The sequence below is a fragment of the Prionailurus viverrinus genome, chromosome B4 (genome assembly GCF_022837055.1).
Source record: "Prionailurus viverrinus isolate Anna chromosome B4, UM_Priviv_1.0, whole genome shotgun sequence".
NCBI lineage: Eukaryota > Metazoa > Chordata > Mammalia > Carnivora > Felidae > Prionailurus > Prionailurus viverrinus.
Genome location: NC_062567.1, coordinates 127442670 through 127465090, shown reverse-complemented (window position 1 = coordinate 127465090; position 22421 = coordinate 127442670). Strand labels below are relative to the sequence as shown.

General features: G+C 41.9%; 1 protein-coding gene across 12 annotated transcripts in view; it reads left to right on the top strand.

Moving 5' to 3' along the window:
• The window catches only part of RBFOX2 (RNA binding fox-1 homolog 2), a 287489-nt gene that overhangs the window by 203459 nt on the left and 61609 nt on the right, over window positions 1-22421 (top strand). For 11 of the 12 annotated variants that reach the window (XM_047865304.1, XM_047865300.1, XM_047865299.1 and 8 more), the window contains one exon: window positions 18437-18661. In XM_047865304.1, coding sequence (XP_047721260.1) covers window positions 18437-18661 — 225 coding nt within the window. Of the gene's footprint in view, window positions 1-4511; window positions 4519-9008; window positions 9014-18436; window positions 18662-22421 lie in introns of those variants that run through there. The other variant, XM_047865303.1, reaches the window with a different exon arrangement.

The following is a 22421-nucleotide window of genomic DNA, read 5'->3' as shown; positions in this document are numbered from 1 at the left end:
CCACCTGGGCCCAGCTGAGCCGCTGTCATCTCTCAGGTGGGTTATTACTATAGCCTCCTAACTGGCCTGCCTGCTTCTGCCTTGCCCAGTGGTCCATGTGAAACCTAAACCTAACCATGTCAGTTGGCTCAGAACCCTCGCCGGAGAGGAAGGGCCCAGATCCCTGCAGTGGCCTTAAGCTTGGTAAGATTTCTACCCAACACCTCTCTTTCCCCCCTGCCACCTTTCTCCATCTCCTGCCACTCTGTTCTTGTTTATTCTGGTTCAGTCGCACGAGGCCGCCTTGCTCCTAGTTCCTAGAGTCAGCTGAGTACGTTTTCACATGTGAGGCTTTGCGCTTGTGTTCCCTTTGTCTGCGGCGGTCTTCCCCCAGACAGACACACGGCTTGCTCTCTGAATTTCTTCAGGTGTCTGCTCGGTCGTAACCTGCTCTGACTCCCCGGTGTCAAATAGCGGTCCTCCGTCCCTCCAGCCCAGTACTCCTGTACCCCCTTCCTTGCTTTATTTTCCTCCATGGCTCCCCATCTGTTTCTTGTGTGGCTTGCCTGTTTCTTGTCTTTCCTTACTAGAATGTAAACTTCCTAAGGGTAGGAACGTCTTTGTAGTCGCTGTTTCCCCAGCATCTAGAACCAAGTGTCTAGCCCCTCATAGGTACTCAGTAAATACTCAGCAGCAAGCATCAAAACTGGATGGGCGAAGGATTTTGGACTTGAGAGTGTAGGCATCGAGGAGCCTAGAATTTTCAGTTCTAACTGAAACAGTTCTAACTAATTTTCAGAGAATTAGTTAACGATATCTTCCTGGGAGCTGCTTAAAAATTGATTGCCTGGGTGGCTCATTCGGTTAAGTGTTGACTCTTCATTGCCGCTCAGGTCATGATCTCGTGGCTCGTAGGTTTGAGCCCCGCATCAGACTCTGTGCTGTCAGTGTGGAGCTTGCATGGGATTCTTTCTCTGTCCCTCTCCTGCTCTCTCTCTCTAAAAATAAATAAACTTCTAAAAAATGGATTAGGCTGAGGTTGTTTGCAGATGGGAGAATGACTGGAAGAGAGATTCTTGGAATAGCCTGCATGGGAGGTGATGAGAGCGGAAGCGCCTGTTCACCGTTTGCCGTGCCCAGAGCGCGGATACTCGCACAGCCTTTCAATGAGCGTGTGTGTTGAATACAGGACTGTAATCGCTTGTCTTCTGTGGGAAGTATTTAAGAACAATTCTTGATATCGTGGTGAGCTTTTTGCAGACTCCTAAAACTAGAAAGAGAAAAGGTTCTTATGTGTTTTATAGACTTAGTGCTTCAGAAGCAGATAATCAACTGTCTGGTCGATTCAACTAGCAAACATTTTCTAAACATCAACTGCTGTGTGCTCATCATTTAATGAGGAAGCTATGGATGAAGCAGCATGTGATTCAGCCCATGGCCTACGTAGGGGCTTTACTTGTGAAGTAAATAGAGGAAATACAAGCCATCATGTAGTTGTGGTTGCAGACAGAAGGCAGTTTTGTTGGGGCAAGGGTATAGGGAAAAATTTTGTCTCTTACTGTATGTTACGTGATTTACTCATTTGAAGAAGTGAACTATAATAGAACATCCAATGCTATATATATAAAGAATAATTCAATATTTTCTGATTCAGGAGGCACTACAAAATCTTCCTAATATTTTATTCTGAACCTGAGTTAACGGCTTTTTTTCAAGGATATTGCAGTTTAAAGTATAGAAGATATGAACTTAATTGCCCATGAAGACAAAATAAAGAGTAAGTTGATTTAAATTGTATTGAAAATTTGGTTAAGAAAAAGAATAATCACCCATGAATTGTATAAATCAATTATATTGACTAGAATAGACAACCAACCATATTGGCTGTGGGGACCTTCCGTTTCCAAGGAAGCAGGTAGCTGGACCGGAGTATTTCTTATTGTCTCCTGTGGGTGGAAGACATGATTCATGGATGTTTGAGGTTCTAAATACTGCTTACAGAAGATACGAAAGAAAGAGCTTTTAGGAGGTTGGAGACATTAAGACTATTATAGGGTTTGTCGTTTTTAACCTAATAGACTATTGGTTTGAATGACTCTATTCTGAAATATTTATTTTTCTCTTTAAATATTCATAGCTTTGAGATGGCAGAACTCAGCCTCAGGGGAGAGGTCAGCCTGCCTTTTTTCTGAGTAATTTGAAAGCTGTGTGTATGTGTATGTGTATGTGTATGTGTGTGCGCGCGTGCGTGTGTGTGTGTGTGTGTGTGTGTGTGTGTGTTGAAGGCAAGTGATTTGGATACAAAGCCTATACCTGTCCTTAGACTTGCATATGCTAGATCCTCTAAATTATTTTTATTGTAAACATGAATGTACAATATATTGTATTTCCTGTTTTATTTTTATTTATTCTTTGCAAGGGCTCAGGATTGCACTTGGTCCCCTCCTGCACTCCATCTGCCCTTTGGTTAAAACTACTGTAGGGGCGCCTGGGTGGCGCAGTCGATTGAGCGTCCGACTTCAGCCAGGTCACGATCTCGCGGTCCGTGAGTTCGAGCCCCGCGTCGGGCTCTGGGCTGATGGCTCAGAGCCTGGAGCCTGTTTCCGATTCTGTGTCTCCCTCTCTCTCTGCCCCTCCCCCGTTCATGCTCTGTCTCTCTCTGTCCCAAAAATAAATAAACATTGAAAAAAAAAAAATTAAAAAAAAAAAAAAAAAAAACTACTGTAAAAGAAGGAACCATTTCAGTAGGTTTGCATTTAAAAAAAAAACAAACAAACTAGTTTTTATTCTCTTATCTGTAGGTTCCATATAAGAAGATCCCTCTACTTTGAGGTAATTTACATTTATGGCCACTACTACCTTCCTCTCAGCACTTCCTCCCTCCCTAATCTCTGCCCTTCTTCTAGAAGTGTAGCCGCTAAGGGCATTTTCTAGCAGCACCCTACTGTCACCGTAATTCTCATCATGCCAGCAAAGCCTCTCAGCGTTTCCCAAACCACCTGTACCTGGAGTACCAGGGCCCTGATGCAACACACTGAATCATAATCTGTGGGGGGAAGGATCTTGATCTCAAAAAAAAAATGTTCCCGGGGTGATCATTACGCACAATTAAATATGGGAATCTTCACTCTCAAGGAGCCAGGTCAAAGATGAGTCTGTGGGTGTGCGTGGCACAGTGTAGGGGAGGGGGTCCATACTGCGTGAGTTAGTGATCTTACTGAGACTTTAGCAGGAATAGATGTGTCCCTAGACTATTTTCTTGGAATCAGATAATACTTTCCCTTAAATTTAATATTTTAGTTGGTGATGGGCCTTTTACTACTATAATCATTATGACACAGTCATTAAATCTGTTCTTGTGAATTTCCTCTGGATCCCAGCCATCTACTCAGTCACGGACAACCAAATGAAGAATGACCCGTTTGAACTGATCCTGAACCCACAAACTAGAGGCTGCAGGGAGTCTCCCTGTGTAGGCTTTTCCTTCCAGTTCTAGATCTACCTGCAGATGGTCTGACATGTGGTTCTGGGTATGATTTATATTCACTGTCAAAGAGAAAACACATGACTTTTATCTAACTTATTTTGCTATCAGAAATATTTTCGGGACTGTTAGATACTAATATTTTCAGCTCCAGGTGTTCAGAGGGTGAAACATTGCTGACAGGAGAAATGGAAACACTTCTTTTCACAGCCCTCCCTCCAGGTTATTATGGTAGTTTGAAGAACAAAAGGAGGCAGGAATAGTATAATAACCTCACTGTTTTTAGATTGGCAGAGGGGGACGTTTGTGTTCAATACAGAGTTATTTCAATACCAAAGGACAGAGATTTGGGGCGGCCCAGTTTTAAGTGTGGGGGTAAATGAAGACCCTAGAATGAACTTCACTGAATGTCTGGTAAATGTGTGTTGTTTTGTCTTTGTGCGTATCCATTCATTTTCTTTCTCGAGGTCTTCTTAGCCTATCGTTCTTCTACAGAGGTTTATAAATTACTTTAGTTGATTCTTGATCTTAAATCCAGCATTCTGTTTTTTATCTTTCTGTGAGAGGGTCACAGACATCAGGCGGGCACCCCGGCTTTTGGGACAGGGTCTGAGAAGAATGGCCGGCCTTTTCTTAGGCTCTATCAGCTGAGTGCTTTTTATAAACCCTTTTTTACAGAGGCAGGTAGGGTTTGAGATCTGAGCCTATCCAGGCAAATCCTAGGGGGTACGAATTATCTAATTTGTAAAATGCTTGAAGGCAGGGGCGCCTGGGTGGCTCAGTCGGTTAAGCGTCTGACTTTGGCTGAGGTCATGATCTCATAGTTCATGGGTTCGAGCCCCGCGTCAGGCTCTGCGCTGACTGCTCAGAGCCTGGAGCCTGCTTTGGATTCTGTGTCTCCCTCTCTGTGCCCCTCCCCTGCTCATGCTCTATCCTGTCTCTCAAAAATAAACGTTTAAAAAAAAATAAAATGCTTCAAGGCAAAAGTATTTTCTTTTGGTTACAAAGCTAGAGAATTAATTTCCATTTTTCCTACAGCATGACGAAAATGGTAAGTGACCCTGGCCAGGACGATAAACTGGTGAGAAGATCCTCTACCTAAATAACAAAATGATCATTGTTGTGAAGGTGTAAATAAAACTCATATTGATCCCTTTCTTTCAGCGATTCATTCTGATCATAGATGTAATACAGGAATTGGGAAACTTTTCTCTTGCGATTGGATTTGCAGCCCGTTGCTTAGAAGCAGCAGATAGCAGATCAAGTATAGAAGTGGGACTTGAGATTACCAAAGTGAAAAAATGAGGATGAGGCTGGGAAATAGACGGGAAGGAGCGGCTGAGTGCCTTAGTTCGTCGAGTGTCCATCTCTTGATCGGCTCCGGTCGTGATCCCAGGGTTGTGGGATTGAGCCCCCCTCTGCACTGGGTGGGGAGCCTGCTTGAGATTCTCTCTCTTCCTCCCTCTGCCCTTCACCCCTGCTCGTGCGTGTGCAACACACACATGCGTGCACTTTTCTCTTTCTAGAATAAAATTAAAAAGAAAAAGAAATGGGAAGGTATAAACAAAAATACTCTTCTTTCTCCAAGATTCCATGGACTTTAATTATCCTACAGCAGTTAAGGCAAACAATTCTATTTGGGACCACTCTTTCTGTGTTCTCTTAAAGTACTTTATGCTTAGCTCTGTAGCACAAATGATGTTGATGTAATTATTAGTTTAAATGCCTGTCTCACCTTTTAAATTTGGTACTACAAAAGAAAATCTGGGGCGCCTGGGGGGGGTCTTAGTTAAGTGTCTGACTCTTGATTTCAACTCAGGTCATGATCTCACAGTTTGTGAGATCGAGCCCCACTGACAATATGGAACCTGCTTGGGATTGTGTGTCTCTCTCTCCCTCTCTCTGCCCCTCCCCCTCCCAAAATAAATAAACTTAAAAAAAAAAAAAGCAAAATCTTATTTTTGCCCTTGTGCCTCCCCTCCCCCTGATGTTAAAGACTAGGATGTTGTAGGTGCTTAAATGTCAGTAAATAACGGATTCAAGTAATACTCAGAATAACTCCATATAACAGAGAATATATTTAAGAAACAATAACAACATAGACTTGTTTACCCCAAGCAGTGTGACTTGTGAATAATGAGAAAACTTTTCTTTCAAGTACTGATGAAAGTGCGTGGGTGAGTGGGTCCTGAATAGTGAGTCTGCAACTATAAATCTTAAAAAGCCATCTTGTTCTGCCTATTGCCTGTAACTGGTTGGTTGCCACGTTCCTTAAATTCCCCCACAGCAGCTTTTGACTCCGTTTTCTTGGCCCCATTACCCTGCTTAGGTCCACATCTTCTCCAGTATGCTACAAACACCTCCTTATTTCTGCCCCCTAATTGCCAACCCCCAAGTATATCCCACATCCTGTTATCATTACATGAGCTACAACTCTGCTATTCTATTTTGATGGCTCTTCATTACCAAGGAATACTAGTTAAAACTGTCCGTACCGAACAGATTTGGATATTGGGATACTCACTATAGAGCAAAACATCAGAAAGGATAAGGGAGAGTTTCCAAGTAGGCCTTTTAGACCGGGAACATGATTAACTCAACCAGCGGAAATAAGAAAAGACCGTAATAAACTCACTTTTCATTTTTAAAAAAAAAAATTTTTTTTCAACGTTTATTTATTTTTGGGACAGAGAGAGACAGAGCATGAACGGGGGAGGGGCAGAGAGAGAGGGAGACACAGAATCGGAAACAGGCTCCAGGCTCCGAGCCATCAGCCCAGAGCCTGACGCGGGGCTCGAACCCACGGACCGCGAGATCGTGACCTGGCTGAAGTCAGACGCTTAACCGACTGCGCCACCCAGGCGCCCCTAAACTCACTTTTTAGACACACAGAATTTGCAGTGTAAGTGGGACACGGAGGGCAGAAGGATGGGATCTGAGGAGGAAGAGTGCCCCCCGGAAGAACCGGATGCAGGGTATGATTGAGTCGGGCGTCTGGCACTGTATTCATAGTTTCACTTACTCTCTTTGCATCTGTGCAACAGCTTCTATGGTAAACAGTCCGTTTTGCAGCTAAAGAAGCAGGCTAGAAAGGCTTGCGTAATTCGTCTGTACCTGGTAATGGTATGATTGGGATTTTAACTCAGGTCTGTCTTTCAGGCTCATGCTCTTTTTTGTTTTTACTCTGCATCCCATGACAGCATGGGAGAGAGGACATGGTTGGACCCAAAAATATTTGGAAGTCACCCGTAGGTAGGTAGCAATCAAAGCTCTCAGATTGCTGTGGGTGAGGGAATAGACGGATAAAGGGGTTGAGACTTGGCCCCTGGGTTATACATTTTTTCTGTGTGACAGGAACCGTTTGCTGTGATTGTGTATTTGATTTTAGAATTAAAACATTTAGCAGAGTTCACATTGTATACCAGAAGACCATGTATGGTAATGTATCACCTTTAGTACTCCATGTGATTGAAAGGAGAAAGACGTCATTTTTTTTTTTTAATTTTTTTTTTTTTAATTAATGTTTCCTTTTATTTTTGAGAGCGGGGGGCGGGGGGTGGGCGGTAAAGGGCAGAGAGAGAGGGAGATACAGAATCCAAAGCAGGCTCCAGCCTCTGAGCTGTCCACACGGAGCCCTATGTGGGGCTTGAACCCATGAGCCATGAGATCCTGACCTGAGCCGAAGTCGTATGTTTAACCGACTGAGCCACCCAGGCGCCCTGTGAAAGACGTCCTTCTTAGCTTTTGTGTTTGTGAGATTGAAGGAAATCGTGAATCTAAAGCACTAGCACATAAATGTTGATTTCTTTTCTCTCCTAATGGTACTCTACCATTTCTCTCTTCCTACCCCAACATTCTTCTCCAATTTGATATCAACCCAAGACAACATTTGTTTCATTATATGTTATCCTTCATTAGTTACACTCTCTACTCTAGCCAAACGAAGCAGTTTGCTACTGTAGTGTGCCTGTGTGTGACTTCCCATCTTAATCCTTTATTTAAAATTTTTATTTATTGCTTAATATTTATTAGGCCCGGTATGGGATTCTACAGTGTACAAAACAGTCGCCACTCATCATAAAGAAGCTTTTAATAGAGATAAGGCACTTACCGAGATAAGTATAAGGCTTTGAATTTAAATATCTTGTACACATTTGAAGTGCAAGCCAAGTGCTATGGGAATACAGGAGAGGAGGGAAATTCTTCTGACTGGAAATGGGGGTGCAACACTTGCTAAGAGTCTGCTCAGTTGGATCCTGGTCTAGATACCGTTGGTTCTTTGTCTTGGGTTAGCCTCACAGTAGATGGCGGTTACGTCTGTGTTGCAGGTGACAAAACCGGGGCTTAGTTTCTTGTTCAAAGCTACACAACTAACAGGTTACCAAGTCAGGATTGAACCCCAGGTTCATTTGGCTCTAAACCTTAATCTGTTTCCTTTACACTAGGGGTCCAAAAGCTATGGCCTACAGGCCAGACCTGGCCCGCTGCGTGTTTTTGTAAGGCTCGTGAACTAAGAATGATTTTTACATTTTTAAATGGGTAGAAAAAAAAGTCAAAAGAAGAAGAATATTTTGAGATGTGAGAATTAGATGAAATTTATGTTTCGGTGCCCATCAGTAAAGTTTTTCTGGAACACAGCCGTACTTGCTCATTTACATACTGTCTACAGCTGCTTTTGCATTGTAACAGTGGAGTCCTGTAGTTAGTTGCATCAGAAATCAGACAGCCTGCAAGGCCTAAAATACTATCTGGCTTTTTATAGAAAAAGTCTGCTGACCCGCGCTTTATGTCGTACTTCCTTTCTAGGGATAGCTTCGTGGAGAAGGGATTATTTGAGGTGATCCTTGATGTCCGGCTACATTTTCATTAGGCATGAATCCTCTTGGTAGGGAATACCGCATGGGGACCAGCACTGATCCCTGCTATAGCAGTCTGGCTGAGATTTGGGAAAGCACCGTATTTGGGGAATGTAGGAGTCCAGGCTCATTGCAACCCAGGATTAATGGATGGGAGCTGTGTATGACATGCCTGCGAGAAAGAGAACCCCACTGGAGATACCACATGGCTCAGTGACTAGCAGCACCAGCCCTAGAATTGGTTTGGATCTGAGTCTGCTTATGCCACGTATTAGCTAAGTGGTTTTTTGGTAAAACACTTAACGCTTTTAAACGTTGGTTTCTTGGTCTGTAAAAGGAGAATAATGGAAAGATCTCCCTTTTAAAACAAACTTTTTTCAGTGTTTATTTTTGAGAGAGAGAGCACAAGCGGGGGAGGGCAGAGAGAGAGGGAGGCACAGAATCCAAAACAGGCTCTAGGCTCCCAGCTGTCAGCACAGAGCCCGACGCAGGGCTCGATCTCACAGACCGCAAGATCATGACCTGAGCCGAAGTCGGAGGCTCAACTGACTGAGCCACCCAGGCACCCCAGCTTCACATTTTATCTTACCAATTCTTTACAACAAGGTGTGGCACTAACATCGCTATTTTATCAGTGAAGAAACTGGGGGCCGCCTGGGTGGCTCAGTCAGTTAAGCATCCACCTTCAGCTCAGGTGATGATCTCGCAGTTCATGGGTTCGAGCCCCACATCGGGCTCTGTGCTGATAGCTCGGACCCTGCAGCCTGCTTTGGATTCTGTGTCTCCCTCTCTGCCCTTCCCCCGCTCACACTTGTCTCTCTCTCTTTCAAAAATAAATAAACATTAAGAAAATGTATAAATGAAGAAGCTGAAGTGCAGGGAAGTTAGGTAACAACATATTTAAGTGTTTACAGCTATAGTAAGTAGCAAAGCCGAGATTCAAATTATGTTCTAACCATACACTTCAGCATTGCTCTTGGTAAAATGTGGCTTTTATTGGGTCTCAGGTGGATTTGATAATATTTTAAGTAGTGTTTAAGTAATGGAGTAAACAAATTTGTATTGGGGAATAATACATTGAAAACACTGTCATCAGTCACTATATCCCTCACCTTCCTTTCTGGGCATCACCTTGAGCTTTAATCAGAGATGCCACCCGAAAAAGTGTTGAGTCACACTGGCCTGAATTCTATGTGAAATAAAATACTGTTTTCTGTCCTCTTACTATACCTCTCCTTAAACTTTTGTGTAGGTAGTAAAACAACAGTGAGATCGCAGGGTATCGAATTGGTTTGTTGAATGATTATTGAATATGAAATAATGTTATGTCCCAAATTTATCTGTTTCACGTAGGTCTCTTCAGGGTTTTTCTTTTTCTTCTCCTCCTTCTTCCTCCTCGTCTCCTCCTCCTCCGATTTAAAAATAGCTTTAAAGTATTTTATGTATTTATGTGTTTATGTATGTATTTATGTATTTATGTATTTATGTATTTATGTATTTATTTATTTATTTATTTATTTATTTATTTATTTATTTAGAGAGGGAGTGAGTGCACACAGAGGGGACGGGCAGAATCCAAGCAGCAGGCTTGGGATTCTCTCTCTGTCTCCCTTTGCCCCTCCCCCACTCACACTTCCTAAATAAATAAACAGCTTTCAGAAAATAAAAATAACTTTAGAAAAGCAGCTTTGTCACTCATTTGTGTCTTCTTACTTTTTAAACCAGAACGTTAGAAATGCAGGTAGCTTTGTTTGAAAATTTGGAAGATCTCACTTTTTAGTATTGTTGTAAATTATGTTGCTGATGGGAAGGCCAGTTAACCAAAGAATTGCTTTGTTTATAATTTCCTGTCCATTCCTGTACTAAATTCATGTGGATATTAGGATTCGATGTAACCTGTTCTTTCTGTCCTCACGGTTAGCTTTCTACAAATTGGGGACCAGTCTTCATCTTGGATGTTTGGTTTTATTGTTCTGCTCATGCAAACCCCTTAAGTAAGAGTAGTGCCGTGAGGCTCCATGCCAGACGTCGTTCTCGGGGCTGGGGATGCATCGGTGGGCCGAACAGGCAAAACCTCTCACTTACGTTCCAACAGAGGAGACGAAATAAATGCAGTATTATTATAGATGAGAAGACAGTAATCGGGGCCGAGAGTTTCAATAGAGCGGTCAGGAAAGCTGACATTGGAGCATGGACGTGAGGGAGGTGTGAAATCAGCAGACTGGAATACCCGCGGCACACAGAACAGCGAATCCTGAAGTTGCGTGCTCCGCTTGGTGGGCCGGCAGACCTGCTCTCAGGGAACTTGCGTTACCCTGGGAGACAGTGCGCAGGACTGAAAGGGAGTACAGTTTGTTTTTTCTTCTCATCTTTCACAAAAGTCAGAATTTATATTCTAGGGAAGAAAGGGGCTTTAAAATGAAATCTTTATTAGATTCTTGTTAAGTGAGATAGAAACCTGACTTGCATATAGTACTCTTTGTTGTCTGTCTCGTGAAAGGGAAAATTTACAGACTGCCACATGAGGGAGAAGAGAAATCATGTCTAGTTTTGTAGAGCGTAAGAGTTAATAATTCATTTTCTCAGCTGACATACACCTAAGCCTATGATTAGCCTATGATTTTAAAAACAAAACATTTTCATATTAAACATAGAGGTAAATTCTTGCCTAGAAATGATCATGTGAACTATTATCTCATAGTTTGCCCAGAGGCCAAAGTACTTCGCTTTTGAACTTATAACCTTGGAATATAGCTTGGAAATTTAATAGAAATCTGAAACCATTTAACATTTATAGTAGTAGTAGTAATAAATACTTGGGGAGACTTTCAGACATTGTAGAGTGTATGAAATAAAACGCAGAATCACTCCTATTCCAATTTCATTCCCTTAGCATATAAACCTAATGTGTTTTTCTTTCCACAAAAATAAAAGACCTTCCTATAAGGAGCAAAATAATCTACTGAGAGTTTCTTTTTGACCTTTTAGCAAAGACTTACATTTCCCCTTTTTTCAGGAAACCGCTCAGCCTCCGCCTGCCTCGTATTTCTTTGAAACACATAGCGCCAAGGGTGCACGTAGATCCTATAAAATGTTTTTACCTTTCTTCCCCTAGCCCCCACTGCTAATCGATGTGGCTATTCAGTTGACTGGGCCAGCTTTGTAAGGCCTGCCCCCGTGGGAGAGTCAATTCTGTGAACTGGTGTGCGGGTACCTCACTCCCAGCAGGGCTGGGGGGGGGGGTGGAGACTGGAGGCCAGAGCAGGTGAGTCTACAAGGAGCTACCTCTGAGCGAGGAAAGCGAGTCCCCTTTGCCATGTTAATCATAACCGGGAGACTGTCTTTTAGCCTTACCGATTATTGAGTAGACCCTTCTTGCATACGGTGAGATTGTATTTATGCCTGGAGTTGGAGTGTAGATCTACAGACACCTTTAGTGGTCTTTACTCTCTTACGTTCACCAGTCTACCTGAATGTGAATTTGTGTCTTTCATATCTGACTTTAGGCCAGTACATCCTATGAGGGCTTCTGAAGCAGCATGCTTCATGGGCGTCTGGGCGGCTCAGTCGATTAAGTGTCCGACTTTGGCTCCGGTCATGATCTCGCAGTTCAGGCATTCGAGCCCCGTGTCGGGCCCTGTGCTGACAGCTCAGAGCCTGGAGTCTGCTTCGGATGCTGTGTCTCCCCTTCTCTCTGCCCCTCCCCTGCTTGCACATGCTCGCTCGCTGTCTCTCTCAGAAATAAATTAGAAAATTTAGAAAAAATTGGAAGCAGTGTGCCTCATGCAACGGGCAGGTAGGTGGGTAGGTGGATATGGATACGGCCCTGTGGAACTTGACGAAGGGAGAGGGTTATTTTATTTCTCTCTTCGGACACCCAGGAGAGCTGAGGAGAAGTCGTGTATAATACCCCAGCCTAGATAGAAATAATGAAAAGAACTTCTATGGTGATGGGTGACAAAGACACACCTTTTCCCTGAAAAATTATAGGTAAAAATTCAAGGTTTTCCTAGCATAATTTTTAAAAACTAAACAAAGGGAAGATTTTTACGTAAAGCACTCCTTAATACCACTTAGAAATGGTTCTTGGACACTGGAGACAGCTGAATTTTGATGCCTTATAACTTTGAAGTGAAAGACCGTGATACATTTTTGTCTCTAGATAATGTCACTACCATTTTCTTGAGGATAGCACAGTAATTCAGTGCTTTAGCATTTCGGCTTCCTCTTACTGATTCCATTTTTCATGTCATTGTCTTTTATATTAAAAAAAAAAACGGGGCACCTGGGTGGCTCAGTCGGTTGAGCGTCCGGCTTCGGCTCAGGTCATGATCTCGTGGTCCGTGAGTTCGAGCCCTGCGTCGGGCTCCGTGCTGACAGCTCGGAGCCTGGAGCCCGCTTCGGATTCTGTGTCTCCCTCTCTCTCTCCCCCTCACCCCCTCACATTCTGTCTCTCTCTCTGTCAAAAATAAATAAACATTAAAAAAAAAAAGTTAAAAAAGAAGACTTTTGTAGGCTTCATTACAAATGTAATACCTGTTTATTATTAGGAGCCTGAGGAGATTTGGGGTAGATATGCTTCCTGTTTTGAAGATGAGGATGATTTCATGGGTGCACTTGGGTTGTAATTGTCAAGGCTCACGGTACAAATAAGTAGATGCGGTTTGTTGTGTATGTCACTTACACCTCAATAAAACTGTTCAGTTTTTTTTTTTTATTGATTAGATGACTAATCAAAATTGGACTTGTTTTGCTGTTACTATGTGTTTCCATTTGTTAGTGAAATTGAACATTTTGATGGTACCAGTCATTTGCGATTGAACATTTCATCTTCTGTGAATTGTTCAGGTATATTCTTTGCCTCATTTTCTGTTGTCAGGTGTGTTTCTGAATTTGTGTAGCCTACTCTTACGTTAGTGATGACAACCCCTTCTCTGTCTCGTCTGTGGCAGTTCTTTTCTCCCTGGTTGGTTTTCCTTTTGACTTTAAAGCCCATTTCTCCCCCCTTCCCTTCTCCTTTCCTTCCTAACTTACACAGCCACATGTCTTTTTTTTTCCCCCTTCCTAGTTTTTAGGTTTCCTGCCTTATTGAAGAATCCCCCAGACCCCAGTTAATGCTCTCAAGTTTTCTTGTATTTGCATAGTTTTCATTGTTCTCTTAGATTTTATTCCTTCTCGAATTTTTCTGGTATGGACTAGGCACCGTGAAGTGCTCATTTGGATAGCCAACTTTTACAAATACCATGTGGTAACTAAACTGTTTTCCCCAACCAGAGTGAAGTGCTACTTTTCTGTAGAAAAGTGTTAATTTTCTGTAGAAACTTGAATCTGTTTTAGGATTATCATGTTCTGTTAATCACTGTGTGTATTCTTACCGTTGTTTCTTTTTTAAGTTTTGTTTGTTTATTGGGGGGGGGCGGGGGAGGGAGAGAAAGAATCCCAAGCAGGCCCTGCGCTGTCAGCCCAGAGCCCCATGCAGGGCTCAGTCTCACAAACATGAGATCATGAACTGAACTGATATCGAGTCAGATGCTTAACCAACTGAGCCTCCGCCTCCCCGCCAGGCGCCCCCATAGTGTTGAGCCACAGTGGCTTTATGGCAAGTCCTGACATACTGATAGAACATGCCTCACTTCATGGTTTTTCCTTTTCTAAACTTTCCTAGGAGTGTTTCACGTAGCAAATAGAAAAGTATTTAGGCCTGTTTTCTTCCCTAGACACCATTTGCTTCTGATTAAAAGTGGCATTAGGTATACATTTTATTTCGGCAAGGATTAACATTTTTATATTAAGCATTCCTCCAGAAACAAAATGTATCTTTCTATTTATTCAGGCCTTGTTTTGCATCCTACATCGTGTGTTCTATACTACACATTTTGTTGCTCTTTTGAATAACTGGCCACTGCTGGTTTTAAAATAGTTATGCATAAATGTGACAAAATTTTATTATTAGGTCTGCTGGTTTGTAGTTAGTTCTTTTGGTGTTTCTAAGTATATAGTTACATTTGTAAGGGTAACTTGTCTCTGTATTATCTTGATCTCCATTTTGTACTTGCTTTTATATATAGAAGGAATAATAGTGACAGCGCAGTTATCTGTGATTTCTAATAATGACTGGTGTTTCACAGTTTAATGTGATGTTTGCTGGGGCGCCTGAGTGGCTCAGTCGGTTAAGCATCTGACTCTTGATTTCAGCTCAGGTCCCATTCTCACTGTTGAGCCCTGCACTGGGTTCCATGCTCAGCATGGAGCGTGCTTAAGGTTCTTTCTCTCCTTCTCTCTGCCTCTCCCTCACTCATGCTGTCTCACTCTCGAAATAAGTACACATTAAAAATTATAGGGGCGCCTGGGTGGCTCAGTCGGTTAAGTGGCCGACTTCGGCTCAGGTCATGATCTCACGGTCCGTGAGTTCGAGCCCCGCGTCGGGCTCTGTGCTGACAGCTCAGAGCCTGGAGCCCATTTCAGATTCTGTGTCTCCCTCTCTCTCTGACCCTCCCCTGCTCATGCTCTGTCTCTCTCTGTCTCAAAAATAAATAAACGTTAAAAAAAAATTAAAAAAAAAATTATATGTGTGTGTGTGTGTGTGTGTGTAATATGTAATGTTTGCCGGTGGTTTTTTATGTCTTGTTTTTCCTTTGTTATAATTAACAAATGTGATAACATTCTTAGCAAGTGTTCTGTTTAATGAATTTTAACAATTTGGGACCACCATCCTTAATAAGAAATAAAACCTTTCCATCATCTTAGAATGTTCCATAGTACTAGATGTCCATCAACACTCTCCCCACCCCCCCCACCCCCCCCACCCCCCCACCCCCCCACCAAGAAAAGAGAAAACTAGTTTCTCGCTTCTGTTATGATAGATTTATGTCTCATTCAGCAGGGCCCTTCAGGTCCATCCCTGCTGTCGGTAGTTCATTCTTTTTGTGTTGTGTAACATTCCATTTTATGAATCAACCACAGTTTATCCATTTTCCTATTGATTTCAAGACAGTCATTTTTCAGTTTGGGGCTATTATGAATAAAGCTTCCATGAACATACTTGTGCGAGTGTTTTTGTACACACATGCTTTTATTTCCTTTGGGTAAATACAAGAAGCATTTTAACTTTATAAAAAAGTAGAACCGCAGAACAGTTCTACCAAGCGGATATACTGTTTTACACTTTGGCAAGCGGCATATGAAAGTTCTTGTGGTTCCACACCCTTATCAACGTTCCGTGTTTTCAGTGGGCACGAAATGCTAGCTCAGGTTTTTTTGTTTTTAAAGGTTACTTATTTTGGGAGGGAGAGGGAGAGAGCACAAGCAGGGGAGGGGCAGAGAAAGAGGGAAAGAGAGAATCCCAAGCAGGCCCTGCATTGTCAGCACAGAACCTGATGCAGGGCTCGATTCCACGAACCGATCCCGTGAACCGCAAGGTCATGACCTGAGCCAAGATCAAGAGTGAGATACTTAACCTACTGAGCCAACCCAGGTGCCTCCTGTTTGGTTTTAATTTCAGATCCCTGATGACTAATGCTGTTGAGCCGCACATTCATGTATTTTCTGCCCATCGGGATATCTTTTTGTGGGAAGTTGTCTGTTAAAGTCACTAACCCATCTTCAAAAACATGCTTTGTTCTTTTTGTTACAATTTGTAACAATTCTTTGTAGATTCTGCATAGGTGTTCTTTGCCAGATAAGTGAGTGTATTGCGAATGCTGCCCCCCGGTCTACATCTTGTCTCTTTATTATCTTAGTGGTACCTTTCAAAGGAGCAAGAAGTTTTAAATTTTCGATGGAGTTCAGTGTATCTATTTTTTCTTCAGTAATTCTTGTTTTTTATGACCCAGGAAGTCTTTGTTTATTGCAAAGCTGTGAAGATTATCCTTTTTTTTTTTTTTCCCTAGAAGTTTTAAAACACTCATATATAGGTTTGTTATCTCTTTCAAGTTAACTTTTGTATACATGGGATGAGTTGAGGTTTTGTTTTGTTTTGTTTTGTTTTCCCCCCATTGGGTATTCAACTTTTTTTATTTGTGAAAAAGACTTCCCTTTCTCCCACTGAATTGACTTGATGCCTTAATACTGACTGTACTATTCTCTTCTGTTTCATTCATTGATGTGGGGGCTTGGGGTGCACTGATGCGAGTTTGTGGGATTTGGGGTACATGGTCATCTTAAGACTGTCAAGCTTTCCAATCCATCGTCATGTATTTCTCCATTTATCTTTGTACATTTGTTCTCTTGGATTTTGCAGAAGAACTTAATGTAGCAACGATGGCTGAACCTTTCTTTAAAAATAGCGTGAGATCTTTCTGCAGCTTTGGATTCATTTTGTTGGAGATATAGTAGGAGTTTAATGGCCATCAGGTTAATGTCAAAAGCCTACGATAATGTTTAGAAAAGGATGCTGAAAGTTTCCGTTTCCTACAGCTCTCCGTGGGTAGAGAATCATCTCTTGAACTGAGGGGAAAGAAGGATAGTTGGGACTGAGACAGAAGGAGGAATAATTGCTCCCTTGCTTGATGGAAATGATGCTCACAAGCAGGAGGAAACCAAATGACATAAACCCAGGTTTTCTTTGATTGCCTAATGATATGATGTTTAAAATACGGTGGGGGGGGGGGCGCCTGGGTGGCGCAGTCGGTTAAGCGTCCGACTTCAGCCAGGTCACGATCTCGCGGTCCGTGAGTTCGAGCCCCGCGTCGGGCTCTGGGCTGATGGCTCAGAGCCTGGAGCCTGTTTCCGATTCTGTGTCTCCCTCTCTCTCTGCCCCTCCCCCGTTCATGCTCTGTCTCTCTCTGTCCCAAAAATAAATAAACGTTGGAAAAAAAAATTTTTTAAAATAAAATAAAATATGGTGGGGATGGGGGGAGCCTATCAAAGTGCTGACATGTTGAAGCATTTGTCCATCTCTGCCAGCTACTTACAGGAGAGTGGTCTAAGACTTTGCAGACTTGTGTATCTTCAGTTAAAAAAAAAAAAAAGGCTTTGCTTTTGATGGAATGAAATGGGAGGTCAAGGGGGTGGGAAGGATGGGTCCTTCGCAAAATTTGTCCTACAAGATCCAAACTCTTTTATATCTGAACTTAGAACAGAAGTGAGAGAGGGGCCATAGCGCCAAAATAGCCCCTTCTAACAATTCCCTGTAGTTCCTGCATACTTGATTGATATTTCAGATACCACACTGAATTCCAGGTAAGCATCTGGGAAAGGTTATCACATGGAGAGGTTTCTTGGTGTGCTGTTACCCTTAGCTGGCAGTGATTATGAAGAACTCTTAATTTTTTTTGTCTGGGGATTTTTTTTTCTATCTCTAGTGTTTATAATTTAAGGAACCTTTATTTTAAACTATTAACCTAGTAGCCAAGACTTAAGTAAATCCCTGTCTTGAAATACAAACAGTATTTTTTTTAATAATATACTTTCCTCTGAACTCTGCGCTCTTAAAACCTAGAGACCTATGTTGTCTGGTTTTGAGAATTTAACTAATAACGTCACCCTGCCTATTGGTATGAATTGTAATTGAACGAAGTTGGCTTGTTTTCCTCTGAGAATCACTGTAAAGGGACAGAGAGTGTCCTGAAGAAAATACTAATGGCCCAAACTGATTTCAACTCTTACACCTTTTCTTGTGTGAGAAATTTCCTGGCATTTTTAAAAACTTGGTTTCCAGGAAAATTTTTGACTCTTTGGTAACTAATCAACTTTAATATGGTCACGGGCCTGTTTGGGCATCACAGATTCGCCAAAGTGGGGTGTATGTGTCTGCATGCATACGTCTCTGTAGGAGTGCAGAGAGACTATTCAGAGAATTTTGTACTCACCTTAGAAATAATCACATAATGATGGGGCGCCTGGGTGGCTCAGTCGGTTAAGTGGCCGACTTCGGCTCAGGTCACGATCTCATGGTTTGTGGGTTCGAGCCCCGCGTCGGGCTCCGTGCTGACAGCTAAGAGCCTGGAGCCTGCTTCGGATTCTGGGTCTCCCTCTCTCTCTGCACCTACCCCACTCACGCTCTATCTCCGTCTCTCAAAAATGAATAAACGTTAAAAAAAATTAAAAAAAAAGAATCATGTAATGAGAATTTAGAGTCACTTTTTCTCCTTATTTTCTCTTCCCCTGTTCGTTTCAGGGTAACCAGGAGCCGACAACAACTCCTGACGCAATGGTTCAGCCTTTTACTACCATCCCGTTTCCGCCACCTCCCCAGAATGGAATTCCCACAGAATACGGAGTGCCACACACTCAGGACTATGCCGGCCAGACCAGTGAGCATAACCTGACGCTGTACGGGAGCACGCAAGCCCACGGGGAGCAGAGCAGCAGCTCCCCCAGCACACAGAATGGATCTCTCACGGTAAGGGAGCTCTGAGCGGGGAGGGAGGAGGGCCTGTCAGGTTGCAATCCTCGCCTGCGTCGCCGGGCCAGCAAACCCTTTGCGTTAAGGTAGCGTCTGCCTGACACTACACGGCATTTATGCAATTTCACTCCTACCCCCCGCACCGTAACTAGAAGGTGAGGACTTAGAATCCTAGCTCGCAGCCACTGCCCAGGAGCTTACGGTCAAGAGACAGGACAGACCACACAGCAAGACGAGGGCACAACGAGGGGGGCGCTGCTCTGGTCAGTTTCGCCCACTCGCTTCAGTTCGCCTTGCGGCCCCCCGCCCCCCATGTGGTACCACACGGTCTCTCGGCAGCTCTGTTCTGCACGGGGCCACCTCCCGCTTCCTGGAGACGCTCACTAGGCTCTTGGCTCTCCAGACACTCCCTGTTGCCCTCCTACCCCCCGGAAGTCCTCTCTCAGTCCCCTCTGCTGCTGGCAGCTTCTCTTTCTCTGTTCGATTTTGAGATGTTACAGCACTCCAGGCCTGGATCCTAGGACCCCCGTCCTCTTATTTTGTGTCTTCTCTCTCTATATGATTATGCTACTAGATTCATCTTGCTGTTCAAGCAACACCCATGAGTCTTCCCTGTTTCTTTCTTTCACGTCTCCATCCAGTCCGTCTGCAGGTCTCGGAAACCGTAGCTCGAAGCATTCTCTTACTTCAGCCTCTTGTCTTTAACTTAGTACCTTAACTGGAGAATGTGTATGATAGCAGCTCTTATGCCAGGTTTGAGGCGGGCCCTACTTAGCAGTACAATTTTATTTAATCTCTTTCTGCTTTGGCTTTCTCAGTGATGACAAGTACGTATCTGTACCTGGAAAATGAAGACAGTAGTACCTACCTCAGAATGGCCGTTAGATTTAAAAGAATTTAATTCACGTAAGGTATCTTCATTGCCCCCACACTATTCCCGACCTCATCACATATTCCCTGTGTCACTGCTCCCTAACTAACTTCTCCCTTTGCCACATCACAGCCAGCGCAGTGCTTTGTTTTCTAATGCAAATAGTGTTATTTTCCAACTTAACTCTAACAGTTCCCTAACATACTTAGAATAAAATCCACACTCTGTACTTCATTTACTAATCCCTGGCCCTAGCCTGGCTCTTTGACTTCGCCTCTTAACCACTAACTTCCTAAAGTAAAAGAAATGTCAGAAATTAACCAGGAGATATATATCAGATATATATCAACATACAGGAAGGAAGTCTTATTGTCTGTGGGATTATGTCGTCTGCCTCCAAAGATAAAAATGTTCTATATCCTAGATAGAAATATCTATGTCGAATTTTTACATTTCTTTTTGCCCTTCCTGTTTCAGATTATCAGGAGACCTTTATTCAGCCTTTAAACCACTTGATATGATTTACTTCCCAGTAAAGAACCTTAGAATGGAAGCTTTTGTTGCGTACGGATGGATTTCACCTTCAAATTCTATTTCCCTTTATTAGCTATTAGACCGCAAAGAAACCCAGTCTTTCCTTGAAAACATGTTGTCTTTTTAGTGTTGATCAGTTATATATAAGCACATAATTTTATACTTCATAAGTAATGGACTGTAGTGACAATTTATTTGAGAGGTATAAGCATGATGGGTAACAAATGAGGATTCCATAGCGTTTGTTCTAGAGTTGTGAATATACCAGCCACTATATTGGCCACATTTCCAAATCATTTTCAAATGATGATGAACTCACAGACTTACCAGAACAACTGTGCAAAGAAGAAATAAAATATAAATGTGAGGCTTTATCAAGGTATTTTAATTACTGAATCTGTTTTTTACTAGTTACCTGTCCTTTTTCTCTTTTTACTTTTATTTTCTATTGCGAGTCAAACCAATTTTAGTAATTTGTGACTTTCTAGGAATTTTTCTTTTTCATCTAAATTGTCTATTTTGTTGGATATAATATATATATATATATAATTATAATCTATAGATTTATAAATATATGGTTTAATTATAATATAATTTATAAAAATCCATATGATCCTTTTTAATTTCTATAGCATCTGTACTGATATCCCTTCTCTCATTCTTGATTTTGATAATTGTGGCTCCTCTCTTTTTCTTGGTCAGTCTAGCTAAGGTTTATTAATTTTGCAGATCTTTCCAGAAAACCATCTTTTGATTTCATTGATTTTTTTTAAATCTATTGTCTTTCTCTTTGATATTTCATTGATATCCATTCTGATCTTCATTATTTCCTTCCTTCTACTAGCTTTGAGTTTGATTTGGTCTTGGTTTTTATTATTTTAAAAAATTTTTAATGTTTATTCATTTTTGAGAGAGAGACAGAGAGAGAGAGACAGAGAGACAGAGTGCTAGTGGGGGAGGAGCAGAGAGAGAGGGAGACAGAACCCGAAGCAGGATTGAACAATCCTGACACAGGCTTGAATTCACAAACCGTGAGATCACAACCCGAGCCGAAGTCGGACCCTTAGCCGACTGAGCCACCCAGGAGCCCCTGCTCTTGGTTTTTCTAAGCCTGTTGAGTTGTAGCCTTAGAGCATTGATTTAATTTTTTTTCCTTTCTAATATGTGTTTAAAGCTATATATTTCCCCTTAAGTTTCCCTAAAATGTGATATATTGTGTTTTTGTTTTCATTTATTTTTTAAAAAGATTCTTAAATTTTTTTCCTTATGATTTCTTCTTTGATCCTGGGTTACATGGAAGTGTGTTGTTTAATTTCCAAATACTTGAGGATTTACTAACTTTTTTTGTTGATTTGTAATTTAATCCCATTGTGGTCACAGAGCATCATAACTTTGTATGATTCAGTTTTTTAAAACTTACTGAGACTTGTGTTATTAAGACAGTCTGTCCTACAGACTGTTTCTAACCAGTTGGCCCTTTTATCAATAAGAAATGTCCCTATTTGTCTCTGCCATTATCTCTTAGGTGTGTTTTGTCTGATACTAATATAATCACTTCATTTCTCTTACCATTACTATTTGTGTGACAGCTTTTCCCTTCATTTTGTCTCACACTCTTCAACTCTAAGGTGTGTCTCTTGTAAAAAAAAACATACAACTGGATCTCACTTAAACAATCTGAAAATTACTGCCTTTTTTATCAAGAGTATTTAGTCTATTTATATTTAAAGTAATTGTTAATATGGGTGGATTTATGTGTGCCATTTAAACTACTTGTTTTATGGCTCATGTCTGTTATTGTTCCTCTGTTCCTTCTTTCCTGGTTTCTGTTAAGTAATTAACTGTACCTTTTAAACCCCTTTGTGATTTTTAAATTATTTGTGTTATTTTTATATTTTCTTAGTTCTTGATCAAGGATTACGTCTTCAACTTATAACTGACCGATGGACTTGCTTGCTTGCGATTTGTTTGCTTACTTGCAGACGTGTGCCCACGTGCTCGTGCGTGTGTGTGTGTGTGTGTCTTTGATAAAATATAGCAGCTTCGGTCCTGATATAGCTTCATTCCTCACCATTTTGTGCTGTTATCCTCATATATTTTATACATAAGAGTCCAGTTGTATGTTTTTTACAAGAGGCTCACCTTAGATTTAAGAGTTTGAGATAAATGAAGGAAAAAGATGTCCTACTAATAGTAAGCCTAAGAGAGCTGAGGTGGTTGGTTATATTAATATCAGACAAAATAGATGAGACAAGAAATATTGGTGGAGACAAATATATATTAGAAATGCAACAAAGGGTGCCTGTGTGGCTCAGTCGGTTGAGCGTTTGACTCATGATTTCGGCTCAGGTC